This window comes from Dipodomys spectabilis, unplaced genomic scaffold (assembly GCF_019054845.1).
Source record: "Dipodomys spectabilis isolate Male_0828 unplaced genomic scaffold, ASM1905484v1 ptg000001l, whole genome shotgun sequence".
Classification (NCBI taxonomy): Eukaryota; Metazoa; Chordata; class Mammalia; order Rodentia; family Heteromyidae; genus Dipodomys; species Dipodomys spectabilis.
The window spans coordinates 170844-191472 of record NW_024870678.1 but is presented as its reverse complement, the minus strand read 5'-3'; the positions used below and the strand labels follow the sequence as shown (position 1 = coordinate 191472).

The window sequence follows — 20629 nt, the reverse complement described above, 5'->3', positions numbered from 1 at the left end:
GATTTAGTTACTAGAATATGAGAAGAAAATTTTCTGTCCCATTAGGTAGAGGTATGTAATTTAGTAGAGGTATGTGCTATAAAGAAATGTAGATGATCTGTGCACCATAGGCTCATTATACCTGTAATTCCAGCTTCTCAGGAGACTGAGATCTGAGGATTGAATTTCAAAGCTACCCAGACAGCAAAGTTTGTGAGACTATTTTCTTCCCTTCCTTCCTTCTTTTCTTTCCTTTCTTCCTTTTCTTTCCTTCCTTTCCTTTCTTTCCTTCCTTCTTCCCTTCCCTCCCTCCCTCCCTTTCTTCCATTTTCCTTTCTTTCTTTCTCTTTCTTTCTTTCTCCTTCCTTTCTTTTTTCCTTCCCTCCCCCCCCTCCTCCTTCTCCTCCTTCTCCTCCTCCTTTTTCTTTTTTTCCAGTTCTGGGACTTGAACTCTGGGCCTGTGTGCTGTCCCTGGGCTCCTTTAGCTCAAGGCTAGCACTCTACCAATTGAGTGACTGTGCCACTTCTGGCTTTTTCAGTGATGAATTGGAAATAAGAGTCTCATGGGCTGGCTTTGAACCATGATTCTCAGATCTTAGTCTCTTGAGTAGCTAGGATTATAGGTGTGAGCCCCTGGTGCCCAGTGACTATTTTCAGTTAACCACTAAAAAATCAAAAGTGGATATGTGGCTCAAATGGTAAGGTGCCAGCCTTGAATGGAGAACACTATGGGGACAGTTCCAGGTCCTGTGTCAAAGCCCTAGGACACACATACACATACAAAAAGAAATGCAGATTACAGGAAATCCCTGTTGTCTTATGGGTGGCATTTGGTAAGTCTGGATGATTCCCAAACACCAGTGGATATTTGTTTTTTTCCAATGCTACTTGAGAACATTTTGTTATATGCATTTTTTTTCTCCCAAGAATGATAAAATGGACCATGAAGTAGAGTCCATGAATTCAGTCCTCTTGGCCTCTGTTTTTCACACTCGGTCATCTTCTCTTGTTCTTTCAAAATCTCTTCAGAGCTACCATCACAAGTTTGTTTAGGAATTTCTTAGCCCCTCCCTGCCTATTTCACCAGACAGCAACAAAGTTGAATCTGTTTCCAACTTTACCTGCACCTGTTTGTGTAAATCAAGTCTATAATTAACAGCCATGCCCATTTGTGTTTGTATTTGCCACACCTGCTTTCTTTACACGACTGCAAAGTTGAGTAGTGTAGAAAAAGGCTGAGACCCACAAAGCCCAAAACACATGACGTCTTGCCCCTGCAGAACAGATGTACTGACCTACTGTAGCAGCTAGAATTTCATTTTAGAAAATTTGCTTTCTTCCTGTAAAAGAAACACTCACTGCTCTATTTGAATATTAGCTTTATTTCTTCCTGTAAAAGAAACACTCACTGCTCTATTTGAATATTAGCTTTATTTTTTAGTGAATGAGGCATTGTTTAGATTTAATATGCAGAATCATAATAAATTACTTTCATAGCCACGTGCCAGAGGCACACACCTATAATCCTAGCTACTCAGGAGGCTGAGATCTAAGGAATGCAGTTCAACGACACTTTGGGACACAAGACTCAGTTGCTGAGTCAAAAAAGCAAAGAAGCCAAGTGAGAGCTTGCCCTGAGTTCAAGCCCTGGTATACATACACACTAGTTGCATAAAGAAAGCAATGCAAGTAACATGCTCTAGGTACAGAGCTTTGTGGGACCTTTGACCCTCATTTCCCTGTAGTTGTAACACTATGTTTTGTGCTTTGCTTACTTTTGCTTATATGCTTGAATGTACTGTATGAATAGAAATTGTTGCAGCTAAATAAGGACCCTCTCTCTCCCCAGGTACTTTTATTTCTACAACACAGGTTTGCAGAACCAACGAGTATTATACGTGCAAGATTCCCTAGAGGGAGAGGCCAGAGTGTTCCTCGACCCCAACATCCTGTCTGATGATGGCACAGTGGCACTCCGAGGTGAGTACTGAGTCCTGAAGCCCCCCAGTTGTGGCTATGATGCTAGCGCAGTTGCCTCGCCTCTGAAATACCAGGCAGTGTGTGGACCAGAAGGTGGAACAGATGCACACACAATATTCAGAAAGCTAACTTTTGCACAGTATATTTAGAGCACATGAATAGGCACATTCGTGTTTCTCACTGTGAAGGCATGAAGTAGAACTGGAGATTAGCTTCTGGGGTCATCATCATTTATTTCCTATAACATCCTCAAGACCTGCCTGTGATTGGCAAAACTTAAGTTCTCTTGTATAAGAAATTGAAGCTGTATAATGTTACAGCTAGGAATGTACTCTAGGAGAGAATATTATTGTATCTCTTTTTGTGAGGAGAGTGATCAGAGTTTCAAAGTCTAGATAATTGTCAATATGTTAGGATTGAAAGTGAAAAGATCTTCTGCAAACAATTGTATGGAAGTTAGACAACTTGATACCCTATCTCCCGAAGAAGGTTTAAAATGTGGGTAAGTTTTACCTGCAATTTCTGTAAGGCTCCTATATAACTCTGTCCCCAAGATAGTCTACCCAAATGCCGTAGAGAAAATTACCCAAGGTTTGTGCTGTCAGCAGAGTTCTAGGATAAGGAAACAGGATAACCTGGAGATTTATCCTAGATCTTCCTAGTGATGTTGCCCTTCCTCTCTGGTGCTTCTTTGATGATAGGTCTGGCTCTCTAGAATTGAGAGACTGGAACAGGGACATCCTGTAATAGTAAGGACGGAAATGATAGAGCACCTTTCATCAAATCTGTGCAAAGACCCCATTGCAGGCATTTCTAAACATCATTGAGTGCTCAGTGGTCCTCTGTCCCTCCCAGCTTAGTCTGAGTATGTAAATAAGATGCCTGTGTTAAGTCAGATTGAAAGTGAAATGTTAACAACCCCTGATAAGGTATGTTTTTTCCTGACTCAGCCTCAGGTTTAAGAACTTCTCTTAGCTTTCATAAAGATCTACCTTGCAACCCATCCACATGACTTCTTTGTAATAGGTCACCTCTCACCCTGCTGATGCATTCCAGTACTTTCATTAGCGAATGTTTGCCCAGTATAAGGCCTGATGAGTAGTCACAGAGTAAATTAGGCATAGGTCCTGGTCTCACATAGTCATCGAGTTTTCCGAGAGTGGTATTTTGGGGAAGTTACAGGATGAATAAATATACAGATTCTTGGTTTCTTAACATATAATTTTTTTAATTTATTATTTTAAAATTATCTTTTAAGTAGTTGTACAAAGGGGTTTCAGTTCAACATGTTTGTGAGTATAGTGCATCTTGATCCGTGTTAACCCCTTTCATTGTTCTTTCCTTCTGAATCCCATCCATCCCCTCAAGTTAACTGGTTCCATTTTCACATGTGTACGATGAATATTACTTAACATATATTTTCAACTGAAGTAATGTTCTGTTTAATTTTCTCCTGAAAATACTTTAATTATATAACCCAAACTCTATAGCGTTCTATTCAATAAAAGGTGAATATCTTTTTCTCCCCATTACCTTTCAGACTGTTATTCTACATTTACACACATATGAACCTGGATACCTTACAGGACTTACAAGCCATTAATACGCAGGTTATGAAATTTTCAACTCATTTCCTGTTAGTTGTAAAATGTAAAATAATAGAATCCCTCCCACCCAGTAGTCCCCAGTAGTTTAGCAGACTTCTAAGAGCAAATCTTTGGTGTCTGGTTCTCCTAATAGGAGATGAGATATGAAATGCTGTATATAACTTCATACTTATGAAAGCCAGCATAAAATATGTAAATATTTGTCAAGAAATAGCCCAAAGTGATGATACACAGTCCAGTGTTCAGTGTGTTGGTCCTAAAGGACTTGACATGATGTTTATTAGATGATGTTCCTTTGGGTCACTTGTGCAGTCCTTCAGGCTTTTGTCTGAGCCTATGATGTCATCATGTAGTATAGACATTAATCCCTGAGGGCCAGTAATGCTCTGAAAGTGACGTTGTAAAAAGATATTTCAAATCGTTTGGAGTCCACTCAAAAATTACCTAATATCTACATTATAATTTCTCTTATATGATATGTATTATCATTCAGTCATCATTTCCTCTAGAGTATAAATAAAATATGCCGAAACTCCCAGGTGAGCTCTGCTTCTAACTGAGCTGCCTCTTGAATGATAAAGATTTCCAAGTGGAAGCATCTTAGTGGGTATATCAAATCCAGTGCTTCAGTTACTAACAAAGAAAGTGTGTCCCAGACAGGTTAGCCGTCTTGACCAGAGTCATAAGGGTAACTTCCTTTAAGTCCTGAGTATTTCTGCCATTGCCACATTTTGCCTCTGCATTATGACAGAGCTCAGCTAGAGAGCATGGGAGACTGTGGAAAAGACAAGGAGTAGTGTTCTGCACTGATCACCAGCAATGTCTCCTCTGCCTTGTAGGTTATGCGTTTAGTGAAGATGGTGAATATTTTGCCTATGGTCTGAGTGCCAGTGGCTCAGACTGGGTGACAATCAAATTCATGAAAGTTGATGGCGCCAAAGAGCTTCCTGATGTGCTGGAAAGAGTCAAGTTCACCTGCATGGCCTGGACCCACGATGGGAAAGGGATGTTCTACAATTCCTACCCCCAACAAGATGGAAAGAGCGATGGTATGTGAAGACTTCAGTGAAGCTCTCCTTCACACTTTCCATGGCAAAAAAAAAAAGGAAGCTAAGTTACATGTTTTTTCTAGAGCCAAGTTTCCTCTAAGGGCAGTTGTGTCAGTTCACTTGGCTGCATAACTGACCATACCAAAACTTGGTGGCTTGGAATACTAGCTGCTAGGTTTTGCTCATGAGGCTCTAGGTTAGCCAGGCAGTTCTAGGCTTTGCTGGCCAGCTACAGTCAGTTGATTGATATTGGCTTGACTCTTTTACAGACCTGGGGTCTAGCTGGGACAACTAGGCTATCTCAACTCTTGATCCATAATGGTTTCATGCTCTAATGGGCTGGCCCAGGCTTGGTCTTGTAGGGGCACAGTAAAGATTCTAAGAGGGAGCACTAGAAGGCACAGGGTCTTATGCTACCTAAGCTTGCCACTGGTACCAACTTCACTGCATCCTCTGTGCCCATCAAAACCACAGGGCCAGCACCTTTAAACAGGCTAGATTCAGAAATTGGGAAGACATTTACAATCAGACCTTCACAGATGTGTTAAAACTCCCAAGAATATCATGGAGAAGTTACACTGTGTGTGTGTGTGTGCGCGCGCACGCGCACGTCTGTGTGCGTGCATGTGTGCACACATGCGTGCACGCCAGGCCTAGTCGCTGTTTCTAAGCTTTTTATTGCTCAAAGCTAACTCTGCCATTGTAGCCACAGTGCCACTTCTGTTTTTTTGCTGGTTAATTGGGAATAAGAGTCTCACAGATTTTTCTCCCTGGGCTGGCTTTGAACTGAGATCCTCAGATCTTAGCCTCCTGAGTAGCTAAGGTTACAGGTATGGGCCACTGGCAGAATTTTCTTTTCCTCTGTCTTTTTTTCTCTAATGATGATGTTGGGTAATTATGAATCTTTCCTACTATAGTAATCATAATTACATCTCTTCCTTTGATCACAAGTTGTAGGTTAGTTGTTGCTTGCGTTTATCTTGACTCTTTTCTTCCTGTTACTTTTATAGATACCCTTTGCAATGGTCTTCATCTGCACAACGATCCTGTTGTGTACCCATGGCTTGCTTCCTTCTTTCCCCCTCCTTCACTTTTTTTCTTTTTTTTAAATGCTGGTACTAGGGCTTGAACTTGGGGCCTAGGAGCTTTCCTTTAGCTTTTTTGCTCAAGGCTGGTACTCTACTACTTAAGCCATAGCTCTGCTTCTAGCTTTTTGATGGTTAATTGGAGAGACCATTCTCACTGCCTTTTCTACCTGAGCTGGCTTTCAACCTCAATCTTCATGACTCATTCTCTTAAGTAACTAGGATTACAGGCATGAGCCACCCTTTACTGTTAATTAATCCAGGTAGGCAGGGCCATGTATCTTTTGTGTTCCTACCACAAGTTGTCAGCATCATCTTATGCTGTCTTACATTTTTGCATGACACATAGTAGTTTCTTGCCGTTGTAGTTGTTTGGTCTTACAGGTGGCTTTACTAGGAACTTGTTGGAGGACTTGGGACTGTCAAGACACTTGGCTGGTTTGAGGCTTTCTTCTGTACATGTCCCTTTGTGATTTGCTGAATCTTTGTCATCTCTAGATGTGCTTGCTTTTCTGCTCCCTCTCAACCCTGCCTCCCCCTGCCCCCACTTTGCTTTTAATCTTTTTAAGACCATGTTTAGCTTATGTACTTTGGATTAGGGTACAAGAAGACCTTTTTCTTAGCTCACTAATGTACTATAAGAGGAGCTAGGAGTAGGGTTTTTATTCAAGAATGCTGGCTGAAGAAAGCTGTCTTATACACTGAATTAGCTTTCTGTATTCAGGTTTCTCCCGAGATAGAAAATATTGGTTATTCCCAAGTGATGGAAGAGGGAAAAAAAATAACGGGTCATATTAGAGTATAGATGTTGTTAGTTCGTGAAAAGCTTATTTATCCTCCATTCTCAGTGGCAAAAGATTGGTAATTGTGATTGGTTTAAGAAAGCCAACATCTTTTCCTAGCTGTAGTTTGGCTGCCCTTTGTCTAAGAGGGTCACAGTAGCCTCTGTAATGGGAGTCTGACAAATGAAGCTAAGCAGTTTCTATTGTCTGCTGTTTACCACTGTTCTGGAAAGATCTTTTCAGTGCCATAAGGATTTTCCTTCCATTATGGTATTATTATTCATTCTATTTGACAGCTTGGAATGTTTTCATAAGGAAAAAATATAGTCATATAACAGTTCCAAAATTGGCAAATATTTCACTTAATTTGGGGTGATTTCCAACTGATACACACTGTGTGTATGTGTGGTATGTGTGTGTGTTTGTATGTGTGCATGTTTGCACACTGGTACTCAGAGCCTTGTGTTCTCACCTGGCTTTTTTGCTCCAGGTTAGTGCTCTACCAGTTGAGCCACAGTTCCACTTCTGGTTTTTTGCTTCATAATTGCAGATAAGAATCTCATGGACTTTTCTGCTGTACTGGCTTCAGACTGTGATCCTTACATCTCAGCCTCCTGAGTAGCTAGGATTATAGGTAGGCGTGAGCCAACAATGGCAAGCCTCATTTTTGCTTTTTTTTTTCCCTTCAGTGTGGGGCTTGAACTCGGCCTGGGCACTGTTCCTGAGCTCTTTTGCTCAAGGCTAGGGCTCTGCCATTTTGAGCCACAGTTCCACTTCTAGGTTTTGAGTGGTTAATTGGAGATAAGGAGTCTCATGGGGACTTTTCTGCCCAGGTTGGCAGTTTCAGGGTCTTGGAATTTGGCCATTCTAATGGATGTATTGTGGTATCTGTTATTGGAACTTACATTTCCCTCCTTGTATCCCATAGGAAGCATCTTTTCCTTTGCTTACTTGTCTTCTTCTCTTCCTGGTTGCAAAGTAGTATCTTTTAAGATCTTTTAGTATCTCTTAAGATCTTCAGATCTCAGCCTCCTAAGTAGCTAGGATCACTGGCCTGAGCCACTGGCACCTGACTCATTTTTGTTTTTTAAATAAGCCTTAATTCACAGCAAAATTGGAGAGGAAGTTATCTGCTGCCTCCTCCCCAGCATAGACCGCCATTATCAACATTCCTCACCAGTGTAGTCCATTTATAATTAATGAACCTACAGTGATAGATCATTGTCACCCTGAGGCCATGGCTTACTTAAGGGTTTTCTCCTGGCCTTGTACATTCTGTGGGTTTGGACGAATACACAGTGACTTGTATCCAACATTGTGCTTCACACAGATTATTTTCATTGCCATGAAAACATCCTGTGTTCTGCCTATCCCTTTTTCTCCCAACCACCCGAGAAACTATGGAAGTGGTTTTTGTTGTTGTTTCCTTTGTGAGAGAGTCTCACTCTGTAGACCAGGCTGGCCTCAAACTCAAGACCCTTCTGCCTTAACCTAGCAAATGTTGGCATTATAGAAATATACTACTAGGCCTTGCTGTACCAACCTATTAGTAAATAGATCCTTAGTTTGGTCATTTCTAGAGTGTCCTCTAGTTGCATTACACAGAATGTAGCCTGTTTAGATCAACTTCTTTCACTTAGTAATGATACATGTAAGTTTCTTCCATGTCTTCCATGTTTGATAGCTCATTTCTGTTACATGGTGAATAATAGTACTTTGTTTAAATATATCACATACTTTATTCATTCCTCTACTGCAGGAAATACTGATTGCTTCAAAAGTTTTGGCAATTCTGAATAAAGCTACTGCATGAATCTGTGGATAATTCTTGTGTAGACATAAATTTTCAGTTCCTTTAGGTAAATATTAGCACAACTGCTACATCATATAATAAAAGTACATTTTCAACTCATGTCTAATTGTAGCTACTCAGGAGGCTGAGATCGGAGGATCACAATTCAAAGCCCACAAGGCTGACACGCCTAAGAGATTGTTCAGTTAACTAGCAAAATGCCAGAATTGGATGTGTGGCAGAGTACTAGCTATGAACATAAAAAGCCTAGTGAGGGCATGAGCCCCTGAGTTTAAGCCTTGGTACCAGCACCCACAAACAAAGGAATATGTTTACTTTTGTCAGAAGCCTCCAAATCTATCCTCCAAAGTAGCTGTACCAATCTGCATTCCCACCAGCCATGGGGCTGAGAGTTTCTATTAGTTCATATCCTTACCAATATTGGACGGTTTCAGGGTTTGGAATTTGGCCATTCTAATGGATGTATTTTGGTATCTGTTATTGGAATTTACATTTCCCTCCTGGTATCCCACAGGAAGCATCTTTTCCTATGCTTACTTGTCTTCTTCTCTTCCTGGTTATAAAGTAGTACCTTTTTTTTTTTTTTTTTTTTTTGGGTCCGGTCGTGGGGCCTGAACTCTGGGCCTGGGCGCTGTCCCTCAGCTCTTCAGCTCAAGGCTAGCGCTCTACCACTAGAGCCACAGTGCCACTTCCGGCTTTTTTCTTTTTGCTCATGTGGTGCTGAGGAATCGAACCCAGGGCCTCATGCATGCAAGGCAAGCGCTCTACCACTGAGCCACCTTCCCAGCCCCTAAAGTAGTACCTTTTAAGATCTTTGACCCACTATTTAATCAGGTTACATCATTTCTTACTTTTTGAGACATCACTTCTTTGTATATGTTGGCTAATAGTTGTTTTGTCAGGTAAACGTTATGTAATACTTTATCCCAATCTCTGACTTGTCTTTTCATTTCTTCGATAATGTCATTTGCTATGCCTACATTTTTAATTTTAATGAAGTCTAGCTTATCAAGTATGTATTTCATGGATTGTGCTTTGTACTATCTAACAAGTTGTCACCAAATCCAAAGTCATCAGTTTTCTCCAATTTCATTTTCTAGTAGTTTTACAGATTGGTTTTATGTTTATCTCTATGATACATTTTGAGGTTTTTGTTGTTGTTTCTGTACTTGGGCTTGAACTCAGGGTCTGTACAGGGCTTGAACTCTCAGTTGGCTTTTTTGCTCAAGGCTTACATTCTACCATTTGAGCTATACCTTCACTTCTGGCTTTTTGCTGGTTAATTGGAGATAAGAATCTCAGGGAACCTTTCTGCCTGAGTTGGCTTCAAACCCTGTCCTCAGATCTAAACTTCCTGAGTAGCTGAGGTTACAGGTATGAGCCACTGTCACCCTACAATTTTGAGTTAATTTTTATGAATGGTGTGAAGTCTGTGTCTATATCTCTTTTTGTTTCTGTCTATTTTGACATACGGTCATCTACTTGTTCCATCACCATTACTTGAAAAAACCAGATTTGTTGCATTGTATTTTCTTTGTTTCTTTGTCATAGGCTAACAAAAAGTGTGTATCTATCTAGATATTAGATAGATAGGTAGATAGATAGATAGATAGATAGATAGATAGATAGATAGATAGATAGATAGATAGATACTGGCTTTTTTTTTTTTTTCCAGTTGTGGGGCTTGAATTCCCGGTCTGGGTGCTGTCTCTGAGCTTTCTTGCTTAAGGCTAGTACTCTACCACTTTGAGCCACAGTGCCGCTTCCTTTTTTCTGGGTATTAATTGGAAATAAAAGTCTCATGGACTTGCCTGCCTGGGATGGCTTTGAACCATGATCCTCAGATCTCAGCCTCCTGAATAGCTAAGATTATAGGTGTGAGCCACCAGCACCTAGCTACCAGCAGTCTGTATTTGCCTGTGTCTGTATCTGGGTTCTTAATTCTAGTTTATTGTTTACTCCTCAGCCTGAACCATACTGACTTGATTGCATAACTTTATAATAAGTTGTGAAGTCATGTAATGTCAGTCTTTTACCTTTGTTCCCCTTCAGTATTGTATTTGGTACTCTGAGTACTTTACTTCTCCATGTAAACATTTGAATCAATCTTTCCTCATTCACAAAATGACTTGCTGGGGTTTTGGTTGTGATTTTGTGATCCTTTAGGTCATGTTGAGAAGAACTAATACCTTGAAAGTATTGAATTTTCCTACCTGTGAGCACATAATAGCTCTCCATTTATTTCTTTTACTGATTTCTTTCTTTCTTTTATAGTTTTCCTCATATAAATCTTGTACATATTTTGTTAGAGCTGTTGCTACATCTTTTTATTTTCTTGGATGCTAACAGAATGGTATTATGTGTTTAATTTGAAATTCTACTGGTATGTTGCTGGGTATGTAGGAATGCATTTAACTTTTTCTGTGATAACTTGGTACTCAACATTTTTGATACTTCTAGCATGGTATAAGTGGAATAGATGCCAACTGCATTTCAGTATACATTTTTAACTCCTTCAGGCACAGAGACATCCACCAATCTCCACCAAAAGCTCTGCTACCATGTCTTGGGGACTGACCAATCAGAAGATATCTTGTGTGCGGAATTTCCCGATGAGCCTAAGTGGATGGGGGGAGCTGAGGTATTGTATAGCTGTGGATTTTTACACTTGAGATCCTATTTGATTGATATATGTATAAATATTCTTATTATGGGATGACCTGTGTGGACAGTAGAAGCCCTGTTAGTATTCTACTTTAAAGAATATAGATATTTAAATTGATTCTTAATGCAGGTGAGCTTTTTATCTGCAATCTCAACAGAAAAATCTTCATACCAAAAATCATACTTGCTTATGGTTAAAAAATAAGTAGATAATAATATAGAATAAAGCATGCACATTTTTAACTCAGAATCCTACTCAAAGGTGAGTAAAATGGCTTTCTAAAAATTTCCTGATACATAAAAGTGAAAACATGTACTTAACATGACAGAGAAAGAAGAATCCCTTTTTATTCAGTTGTATTTTTTTTGTCTATATTAACTTCCTTTCCCATTTGTAAGTACCATTAGGCATTTTTCTGTTTTATAAATGCTGTATCTTCTTTGTTCCTCAGGGGGTTTTTGTTCTTTGCTCCTCAGAGGGTTTTTGTTGTTGGCAGTGCTGGGATTTTAACTCAAGGCCATGCATTTGTCACATAAGCACCTTACTTCTGGAGTCATCTCCTCAGCTCTTTTTACTTTAGCTTTTTTCTTTGCACTATTATTGCTAAGAGCGTACAGGTAGGCTAAATATGGTATATGTATTTAATGCATGTAACTATATATTTGTCCATAGTATATGTATAGATGTGCATGTATAGATGTGTATATGTGAGTGTATATATAATATATGTATAATATATATATTATATATTATACATATATTATATATACACTCACATATATACATAGTTTTACTAGCTAGACTAATAAAAAGAAAATTCAGGTCATGCTTACACTGTTCTTCCAGTGGAGGTTTACTAAGTATCACTGGTCTAATAAAATGTTGACCACAACTTTGAGGGAGAGGTGATAGCTCCATGCATAGACAAGATACAGGGTATTAACATGAAGTCTGTGGTTGGAGCTGCCTGCAGTATATTTTAAGTCCCAAAGTGCTGGTATCTTCTAGTTCAGCAGAAAAGCCATACAAAAATAGCTGCAGTGACTCCTTAAAGAATGTCAGTAAATGCAGGGCTGCATCTGTATGGCACAGAAATAAAGTGGGATAAAAGTAAATAAGGGATATACAAAATAAGTCCAAAAAACTTGATGTGAGCTCAGTGTCCTCATTAGTGAATTATATGGATGAAGTCACTAAGGAAACGAGTGTGCTTAGTAAACACCCAGTGGCTATAGGTTGATTTCTTTACTCCAGCCACATGGGAGGCCTTACAACCAGTCAGCACCATGGTTTCAGGGTTCGTTGGGCCTATCTTGACTGCCTGGAAGAGGGCACCTTTCCACCATGCCCTGTCATGTGCATATGCAGAAGACCATCTTGCTGCACAGAGGAGTGTTGAATCAGGAGTACCATAGCACTGCAGGAATGCAGTCTTCAGCAGTCTCAGGCCTATGCCTCAGTTCCTAGTCTCCCATTTAGAAAAATCTCCAGTATGAAGCAGGAGTTTCTTGTGCCCCTCAAGGTAGTATGGGAAAACCAAGGGAGTCCCAGAGGCTTGTATGCTGGAGGACTATCTGAGCCAGCAGCACTGCGTGTAGCTCAGTAGTCAGGGCATCACGAGACATGCAGGAAGCAGTTTCCAAACAGCCGTTTCTTAGTGACCTGCATCTCAGAGAACTACAGAAGTCTCCTCAACAACCATGCAGCAGAGGCCTGTACTGCCGTGTTGCTTTTATTTTTAAAGTATTTATTTGAGGGGTGGTTAAATGCATCTAGCAATCTCTGTGACTGAAAAGCCAGTGTTAGAGCAGTGGAGTGTACTAGAGAAAGAAAGAGGGTTTTTTATTTTGGTCCCATCTGGGTGGCCTGGGGTGAGTTCTTTCATCTCTCCACGTCTCTCTTCCTTGGTTTCCTCTGTTGGATTCTTTTGAGCTTTGAAAGTCTGTGAATGGGAACATTCATTGCAGCATCTCACAGTCTTGAAGCCATAGAGTTACTGGGGATGAGCTATGTGGGGTGTGGCTGGAGGGATGTTGTGAGGCCTGGATAGAAAGCTGTCTGGTAGGGGGATTGGGAACCGGGAGCGGGGGCGCATTGTAGCTTGTGGGGGCACTGAGAGGGACTCGCGTGCCTTGGGGTGGTTGGGGCAACAGCTGCGTGGGTGTGGAGCTATCCCATACTCCTCCCCCTTTAGCTGCTGCAGTCCAAGTTCACTTTGTCTGCTGGATGAAAAGTTCTCTTTATATCTTTGATGTGACTCACCTTCCTTTCTGTCCAGATACCTCCTCCGCCTTCCTGCATGGACTGGTCTTTCTCACCCTAAGCAGAGAAAGTTCAGCAAATTGCAGGCAGGAAGCACTGATGGTTGTTACATTGATGCCTTCAGTCATGCCAGCCTGTGTCTCCCCAGGATGGACACCTTCTACCAGGCAGAGTCCACAGCTTTCTGAACACTTTTGAATAGTAGGATAATTAAAGATTATTAAACTTCCACACAGACACAGGTTCTCTCTCTCTCTCTCTCTTTCTCTCTCTCTCTCTGTTCATCTGTTTTAGCTGCCTACAGTTATGGGTGTCTGGATACCAGCTCACTATGGCGTAATAGCAAAAGAGATACCCTCAGTTCTGGAGACCTGTGTACTGTGTTCCCCAGCATGGGTCATGAGCTCTGGATGACTGCACTTAGGATTCAGTTGAAGGACAGGATTATAGAATAGAATAGAAATTAAAGTGCTTTTAAATTTATTAATTATATACATTTATTGTAGTGTGTGTGTGTCTATGTGTCTGTCTGTGTCTGTGTCTATGTCTGTTGGTCGGTGGGTCTGGGGCTTGAACTTGGTCAGGGCACTGTCCCTGAGCAATTCAGCTCAAGGCTAACACTCTTATCACTTGAGCCCACAGCTTCACTTCTAGTTTTCTGGTGGTTAATTGGAGATAAGAGTCTCAGACTTTCCTGCCCAGGCTGGCTTTGAACCATGAACCTCAGATCTCAGCCTCCTGAGTAGTTAGGATTACAGGTGTGAGCCACTGGTGTCTGACTTATTGTAATTTTTTTTTTATTACCAACTAGTTGTTCAAAGTGGTTACAATTCCATAAGTACAGAGCTTCTTGGTCAGTGGCATTCTTCCCCATTTTTCTCCTCCCATCCTTACCCTCAAGTTACTAATTCAGTATTTGCATGGTGTATATTGAATACATAACTATGTTCGTTTACCCTTCCTCCTCCATTCCTGTATTTCAGTAATTCTGTGGAGTTACCCTTTTGGATTCCTTCCCTAAGTATATCTTCCTTTTTGTCTGTAAATGCATTGAGCCCTGTATATGTCATCCCACATAGTTGTATTTTAGATCTGGCTGCCACATGAGAGAAAACGTGAGCTGTTTGTCTTTCTGAACATGACTTTTAAAAAACAAAAATAATAAACTTATTTTAAAATCAGTTTGACTATTTAGAGGGAAAAATTACCTAGAAAAGGAAATCAGACATGCTAAGGCCCTCTTCCAGCAGAGGGTGCTCTAGAATGAAGATTGTAGAAGCATGTGCTGTAGCCATAAAAAGGACCAAGGCGGAAAGCAAGCGCCCAGCCCTTCTCTAGTTAAATCCTATATTGGGAACCTCATTCAGTTCCATGAACTTCATTCACATCTACTTAATTCTGAGAAAAAGATTGCTTTTTTTGTTGGTTTGTTTTAAACAAAGACAATCCTAAATCTTAATACATGCCATGTATCACGAAAGCCATTTTTATATACTCACTTGTTAATTAAGAAACATTCACTTACAAAATTATTATGTGTTGTACATGTATTAACATGCAAGATGCATTTCTGGTGCCTCATTTGTTGGGTATCTTTTTTCTGCTGGTACACTGGGTGAATGTTTATTATCTCTCCTGATTCCCCTGCTCAAGTTCTCACCCTATAGAATCTGTGCAGCAGAGGCCAGGATGTGTCCAATCAGTCTGCCTCCTTTCCCTCATTTGTTTGGTACTTCCCCCTCTGCCCCTCCTTGCTGGTATTAGAGCCTTAAGCTTATAGTTTGGGGTCTGTCCCTTAGCTTTTTTGCTCAGGGCTGGCCCCATTTGAGCCACAGCTCCACTTCAGCTTTTTGGTGATTAATCGGAGATAAGATTCACCTGGACTTTCCTGCGCTAGCTGGCTTTGAATTGTGATCCTTTGGTCTCAGCCTTCTAAGTAGCAAGGATTACAGGTATGAGCCGTAGCACCTGGCTTGGTTGGGTATCTTTTAACTTGAAGTAGTGAGTCAAGGGGAGATTTCTTCCTACAGTTTTCATACTTATTTTCCCAGGACTAGGAAGTCTCTGCTGCCTGTTCCTGCCACCGTTTCCCTCTCCTTAGCACTTCCTTATGTGTGACAGTATTCATTATGGTAATTAGTACATTGACAGTCTTTGTAGTGTGGTTGAGAAGTCAAAAGCCAGGAAGCCAACTAGAGCCCTGCATGTGGATAAATCTAGAAGGCCAAGTGGGTTCAAGTACATACACACACACACACACACACACACACACACACACACACACACACAAATCATTGTAGGTAGTTAATTTGACATCCTAAATTTTCCTAAATTAAGAGTTGGAAACACATTTAAAAAGTGATATTAAGATTCACAACTGTTATGAAAAGAATCCAAAAGTCGGTAAAATAAATAGGATAAAGTTTTCTACTAGAGGAGGAACATGATTAACTGCCAAAGCTATTAAAATCCATTTTTGCCTCTTTTGTTCATTTCCTGGACAATTTCAAGTGCCACTGATTTTTAGTATACTTTTGAAATACTCAATTGATTCTTTTATTATAACTTTAAATTACTCCCAACTTGAAATGCATGTAGGTATATAGACTCTATTTTTTTTTAAATCTTCCTAAGTAGAAAAAACATATTAAAGGAATTTCATACCCATGAAGATTTGGCTATTAATTCAAAACCACAGTACTCTGGAGTTCAGCATTTAATCTTTTGTTTTGTTTTGTTTTGTTGGTGGTGGTTTTTAGTCAGTCGTGGGGCTTGAACTCTGGGCCTGAGTGCTGTCCTTGAACTTTTCAGCTCAAGGTAAGCACTCTACCACTTGAACCACAGCGCCACTTCTGGTTTTCTGGAGGTTTATTAAAGATAAGAGTCTCGTGGACTTTCCTTCTTGGGCTGGCTTTGAACAGTGATCCTCAGATCTCAGCCTCCTGAGTAGCTAGGATTACAGACATGAGCCACCAGCACCCAGCTTACATGGGTTTTTGAAGATGGTAATATATTTGAAAATCTCACACTTCTTTGTACATATAAACATGTATTGTGTCCTATTATTTTCAAGAACAAATGATTCATCAATGGTTAAGTGTTAGGGAGTTTAAGATACTTTGCTGTTAGCAGGGTATAAAATTAACCCCCAAAAATCAATGGCTTTTCTGTATGCCAACAATGAGAAAAGTGTGGCTGAAATTAGGAAAGCAACTCCATTTGTAATAGCCCCTCAAAAAATAAAATACCTAGGAATTAACTTAACCAAAGAAGTGAAGGACCTCTATGATGAAAACTTTAAAATCTTGAAAAAGGAAATCAAAACAGATCTTAGAAAATGGCAAAACCTCCCCTGCTCCTGGATTGGAAAGATTAACATCGTGAAAATCGCAATACTTCCCAAGGCTATCTACAAATTCAATGCAATACCTATCAAAATTCCAACCTCATTCTTCAAGGAAATAGAAGAGGCAATCCAAAAATTCATATGGAACAATAAAAGACCCCGAATAGCAAAAACGCTCCTCAACAGAAAGAACACTGCTGGAGGAATATCAATACCAAATTTCAAACTCTACTATAAAGCCATAGTAATCAAAACAGCTTGGTACTGGCATAAGAACAGACCTCAGGACCAATGGAATAGAATTGAAAACCCAGAAATGAACCTACAGACCTATAGCCAACTAATCTTCGATAAGGGAGCTAAAATAATAGAATGGAAGAAAGACAGCCTCTTCAGTAAATGGTGCTGGCAAAATTGGTTAACTACTTGTAGAAAACTAAAGCTAGATCCTTATATATGACCCTGCACTAGAATCAACTCCAAATGGATCAAAGACCTTGAAGTCAAAGCAGACACTCTGAAAACATTACAGGATGGAACAGGAGAAACCCAAGGTCTCCTTGGCACAGGCCGAAATTTTCTGAATAGAGACCCGGAAACACAACAAATGAAAGAAAGGTTGGACAAACGGAATTGCATGAAGTTGCAGAGCTTCTGTATGGCAAAGGACATAGCTAGCAAGATCAATAGAAAGCCCACGGATTGGGAGAAAATCTTCACTAGCCATATAACGGACAAGGGTCTCATATCTAAAATATACTTGGAATTCAAAAAATTAAATCCCCCAACAACAAATCCTCAAAGAAACAACTGCCCAATAAATAAGTGGGAAATGACTTAAAGAGAAACTTCTCTGAAGAAGAAAGAAGGATGGCCAATAGACACATGAAGAAATGCTCAATCTCCCCAGCCATAAAAGAAATGCCAATCAAAACAACATGGAGATACCACCTCACCCCAGTTAGAACAGCAAAAATCAAGAACTCTAACAACAACAGATGCTGGAGGGGATGTGGACAGAAGGGAACCTTACCTCATTGTTGGTGGGAGTGTAAACTTGTTCAACCACTTTGGAAAGTAGTATGGAGGTTCCTCAAAAGACTTCACATAGAGCTTCCCTATGACCCAGCAATCCCACTTTTGGGCATTTACCCAAATGTTTACAAACAAGACCACACTAAAGCTACCAGCACAACTATGTTTATTGCAACATTATTTACCATAGCTAAGATATGGAACCAACCCAGATGCCCCTCAGTAGATGAATGGATCAAGAAAATGTGGTATATATACACAATGGAATTCTATGCCTCCATCAGAAAGAATGACATTGCCCCATTTGTTAGGAAATGGAAAGGCTTGGAAAAAATTATATTAAGTGAAGTAAGCCAAGCCCAAAGAAACATAGGTCCCATGGTTTCCCTTATTTGCAATATCTAGTATATGTATGAGTCAAGCAGAAAAGGTCAGATAATGTGATGTTAGGAAAATGAACCCTTAGATATGTATTTAAATGTTTTTTTCTTTCATGCATTTGTTTCTAACGCATTTATAAGATTATTTCTTTGTTGCTTTGTATGTCCCTCCCCCACAGTATAACCCCTGCTTTCACTATATTTGATGTCGGTATAATTTGTGGAGGAGATGGGGAAAAACAAGTCGTTTAAGGATACAGGTGGACCCGTTGCAACAATGAGAAGTACAAGTTGTCATGCCGAAAACGAACTTTACAACTTTGGTGGGGGGAAAGGGGAATTGGGGGGGGGAGGCTGAGAAGGGATGTGAAGGGTAAACAAAGGAGGAGGCTGCAATGCTTGATAAGAAAGGTACTCATTATCTTGCCCATGTAATTGTAACCCCTCTGTACAGTATGTTCACAAAAAATAATAATTTAAAAAAAGATACTTTGCTGTTAATTTTCTCTTAAGTGAGATACATGAAAAATGGCTTATTGATTCAGGTTATTTGGAAAGCCCAGTTCTTCTAAACGTGGTACAGTGTTAAGACCGACAAAACGCAAATCCATCAACTTTAATGTTTTTATTATGCTAGTAATCAAAACAATAGTTTGTTATTTTTAAAAATATATAAAGATCCTATTGGCTAGAGAAATTGCTGTTATTTATATATTATATATATTATACTATACTATGCTAATACACTATATATACTAATATATATTTTTGTATATATATTTTTTGTATATGCTCAAATGAATAATCAGTACATCTATCTGTCTCTATCAGAGGACATGACAGTAGAGCTGATGACCTCCTGTGACAAAGTACCTTGACCAAAGACTCTGGTCTGAATGAGTCACCATGCCACCTGAATGAGACATTAACTGAAGACATTTTACAAACCTATTTAATTAAGTGGGACTAGATTCCTTTGGTTGACTATTATTTCTGAATATTGTTGGGTTTTTTGGAGTTTTGAAGGGATTGTATTCCTCCAAATGCTTAGTTGTTTCACTCATTCACTCATGTGTTAGTTGGACCAATAGATATGCAACTGGCAGAGTAAAGAATATGATATCTTCTCTGATATTTTAAATGATATTTGTTAAAGATTTAGTAAACATTGCTACCCATAATGTAGCCTGTTTCCACAAATATGCACAATTAAAAATTGGTAATGAGTGAATGTGGCTTTTCATGAGAGCATGTAATACCTTCATACCTTGTTCCCTACTTTTTGGTAAATGTAAAGAATACAGAATGGCTATTGGTTCAATTCTTTAAAAATGTACCATTTTGAGAAAGTCCTGAGAAGTTCTTAGCTAAGAGCTGTGTGCCACACCCAATATAGCATGAATTTGAAGTCCTATCCCAGCATCTACTACATCTGCTCATGTCTGCCATGAGATGCACTCTTGATGGCTGTTTATAGCCTGAGTATTTGTATCACAGCTCCCTAATACTGGTGGTGGATAGCCTACATTCTCATAGCAGTTGTAAGAATGGAAAATTCTAAGTGACTACTTTTAAGCGAATTCTACCTCTCCTTTGAGGGTCAGTTAGGGGCATCTTTCCTTAAATCCTTTGTCATCTCCCTTTTCTTCCCAATTGCCTTCTTACAGTGCTCCTGTCTGCCACTCCCATCATACTTTGCAGCCCTTGCTCTTAGTGTTCTACACTATAAATGATTCTTTTTGTTTCTGTGTCTATTCCTACATCTTTATCATGACCTCTTGAAGGCCCTGTTTTATTGATTTTTGTATGTGAGAGCCCAGTTCAGCAGCAGGTGTGATTGAACTCAAATACTCAAATACTGGTTGAACAAACAGCCTCAGCCATGAATACCTATTGTTCAGTGTGTTTGGTGACCTTTCTTTAGTAGATGAGATGGAAGGTTATCTAGGACCTAGATTATTCTATTGAAACCAATTCCCTTTAGTAGCCACCGTGGCCAACCCTATCCACTCTGGGTAAAGGGATATACTTTAGGCTTTCTCCTTGAACCTTTTGCTGTGCTTGGCTCTTTTGGCAAACTGGTCTTGGACCACCTGAAGGTCATTTTACAGTGACCACTGGTACATTAAAGTAGCCTTAACCAAAATAAGCAAGTTACTTTCCCTTTCACAAGGACTCCAGTGCGAAGGGAAGTGAACTTTGAGGAGCTTTCGAGGAAAGGAGTCACAGAAAAGGAAAGAATGAATTACTTCCTTACTCTTAGCTTGGAGTTGCCTTCTGTTAGTCACAAAGGCTGAAGCAAAAGGGAGGGGGATATTTAGATTTTTTTGTTGTTATTGTTTTGTTCAGTGGATATTTGCCTGGTCGTGAATATTGAAAAACCAACCACTAGAGAATTGCCAACTGTTCCTTAGCACATCTATACAATACCACATTCTTTGTACATCTAGGTCTTCTCCTTTGTTCACATACTTTTTATCATTAATGCTTTCTTCTTCCTCGGTTCTTTTTTCTTTTTTTCTATTTTCTTTTGCCAGTTCTGGGACTTGAACTCTGGGCCTAGGCACTGTCCCTTGGCTTCGTTTGCAGTCTACCACTTGAGCCATACTGCCAATTCTGCCATTTTCTGTGTATGTGATTCTGAGG

The 20629-nt window shown here is 39.8% G+C and overlaps 1 protein-coding gene across 1 annotated transcript in view; it reads left to right on the top strand.

Annotated features, from left to right (window-relative positions):
* The window catches only part of LOC122121193 (prolyl endopeptidase), a 98106-nt gene that overhangs the window by 20406 nt on the left and 57071 nt on the right, over positions 1-20629 (top strand). Inside the window, exons 4-6 of the mRNA XM_042695363.1 lie at positions 1829-1959; positions 4406-4615; positions 10815-10936. Coding sequence (XP_042551297.1) covers positions 1829-1959; positions 4406-4615; positions 10815-10936 — 463 coding nt within the window. The remainder of the gene's footprint in view (positions 1-1828; positions 1960-4405; positions 4616-10814; positions 10937-20629) is intronic.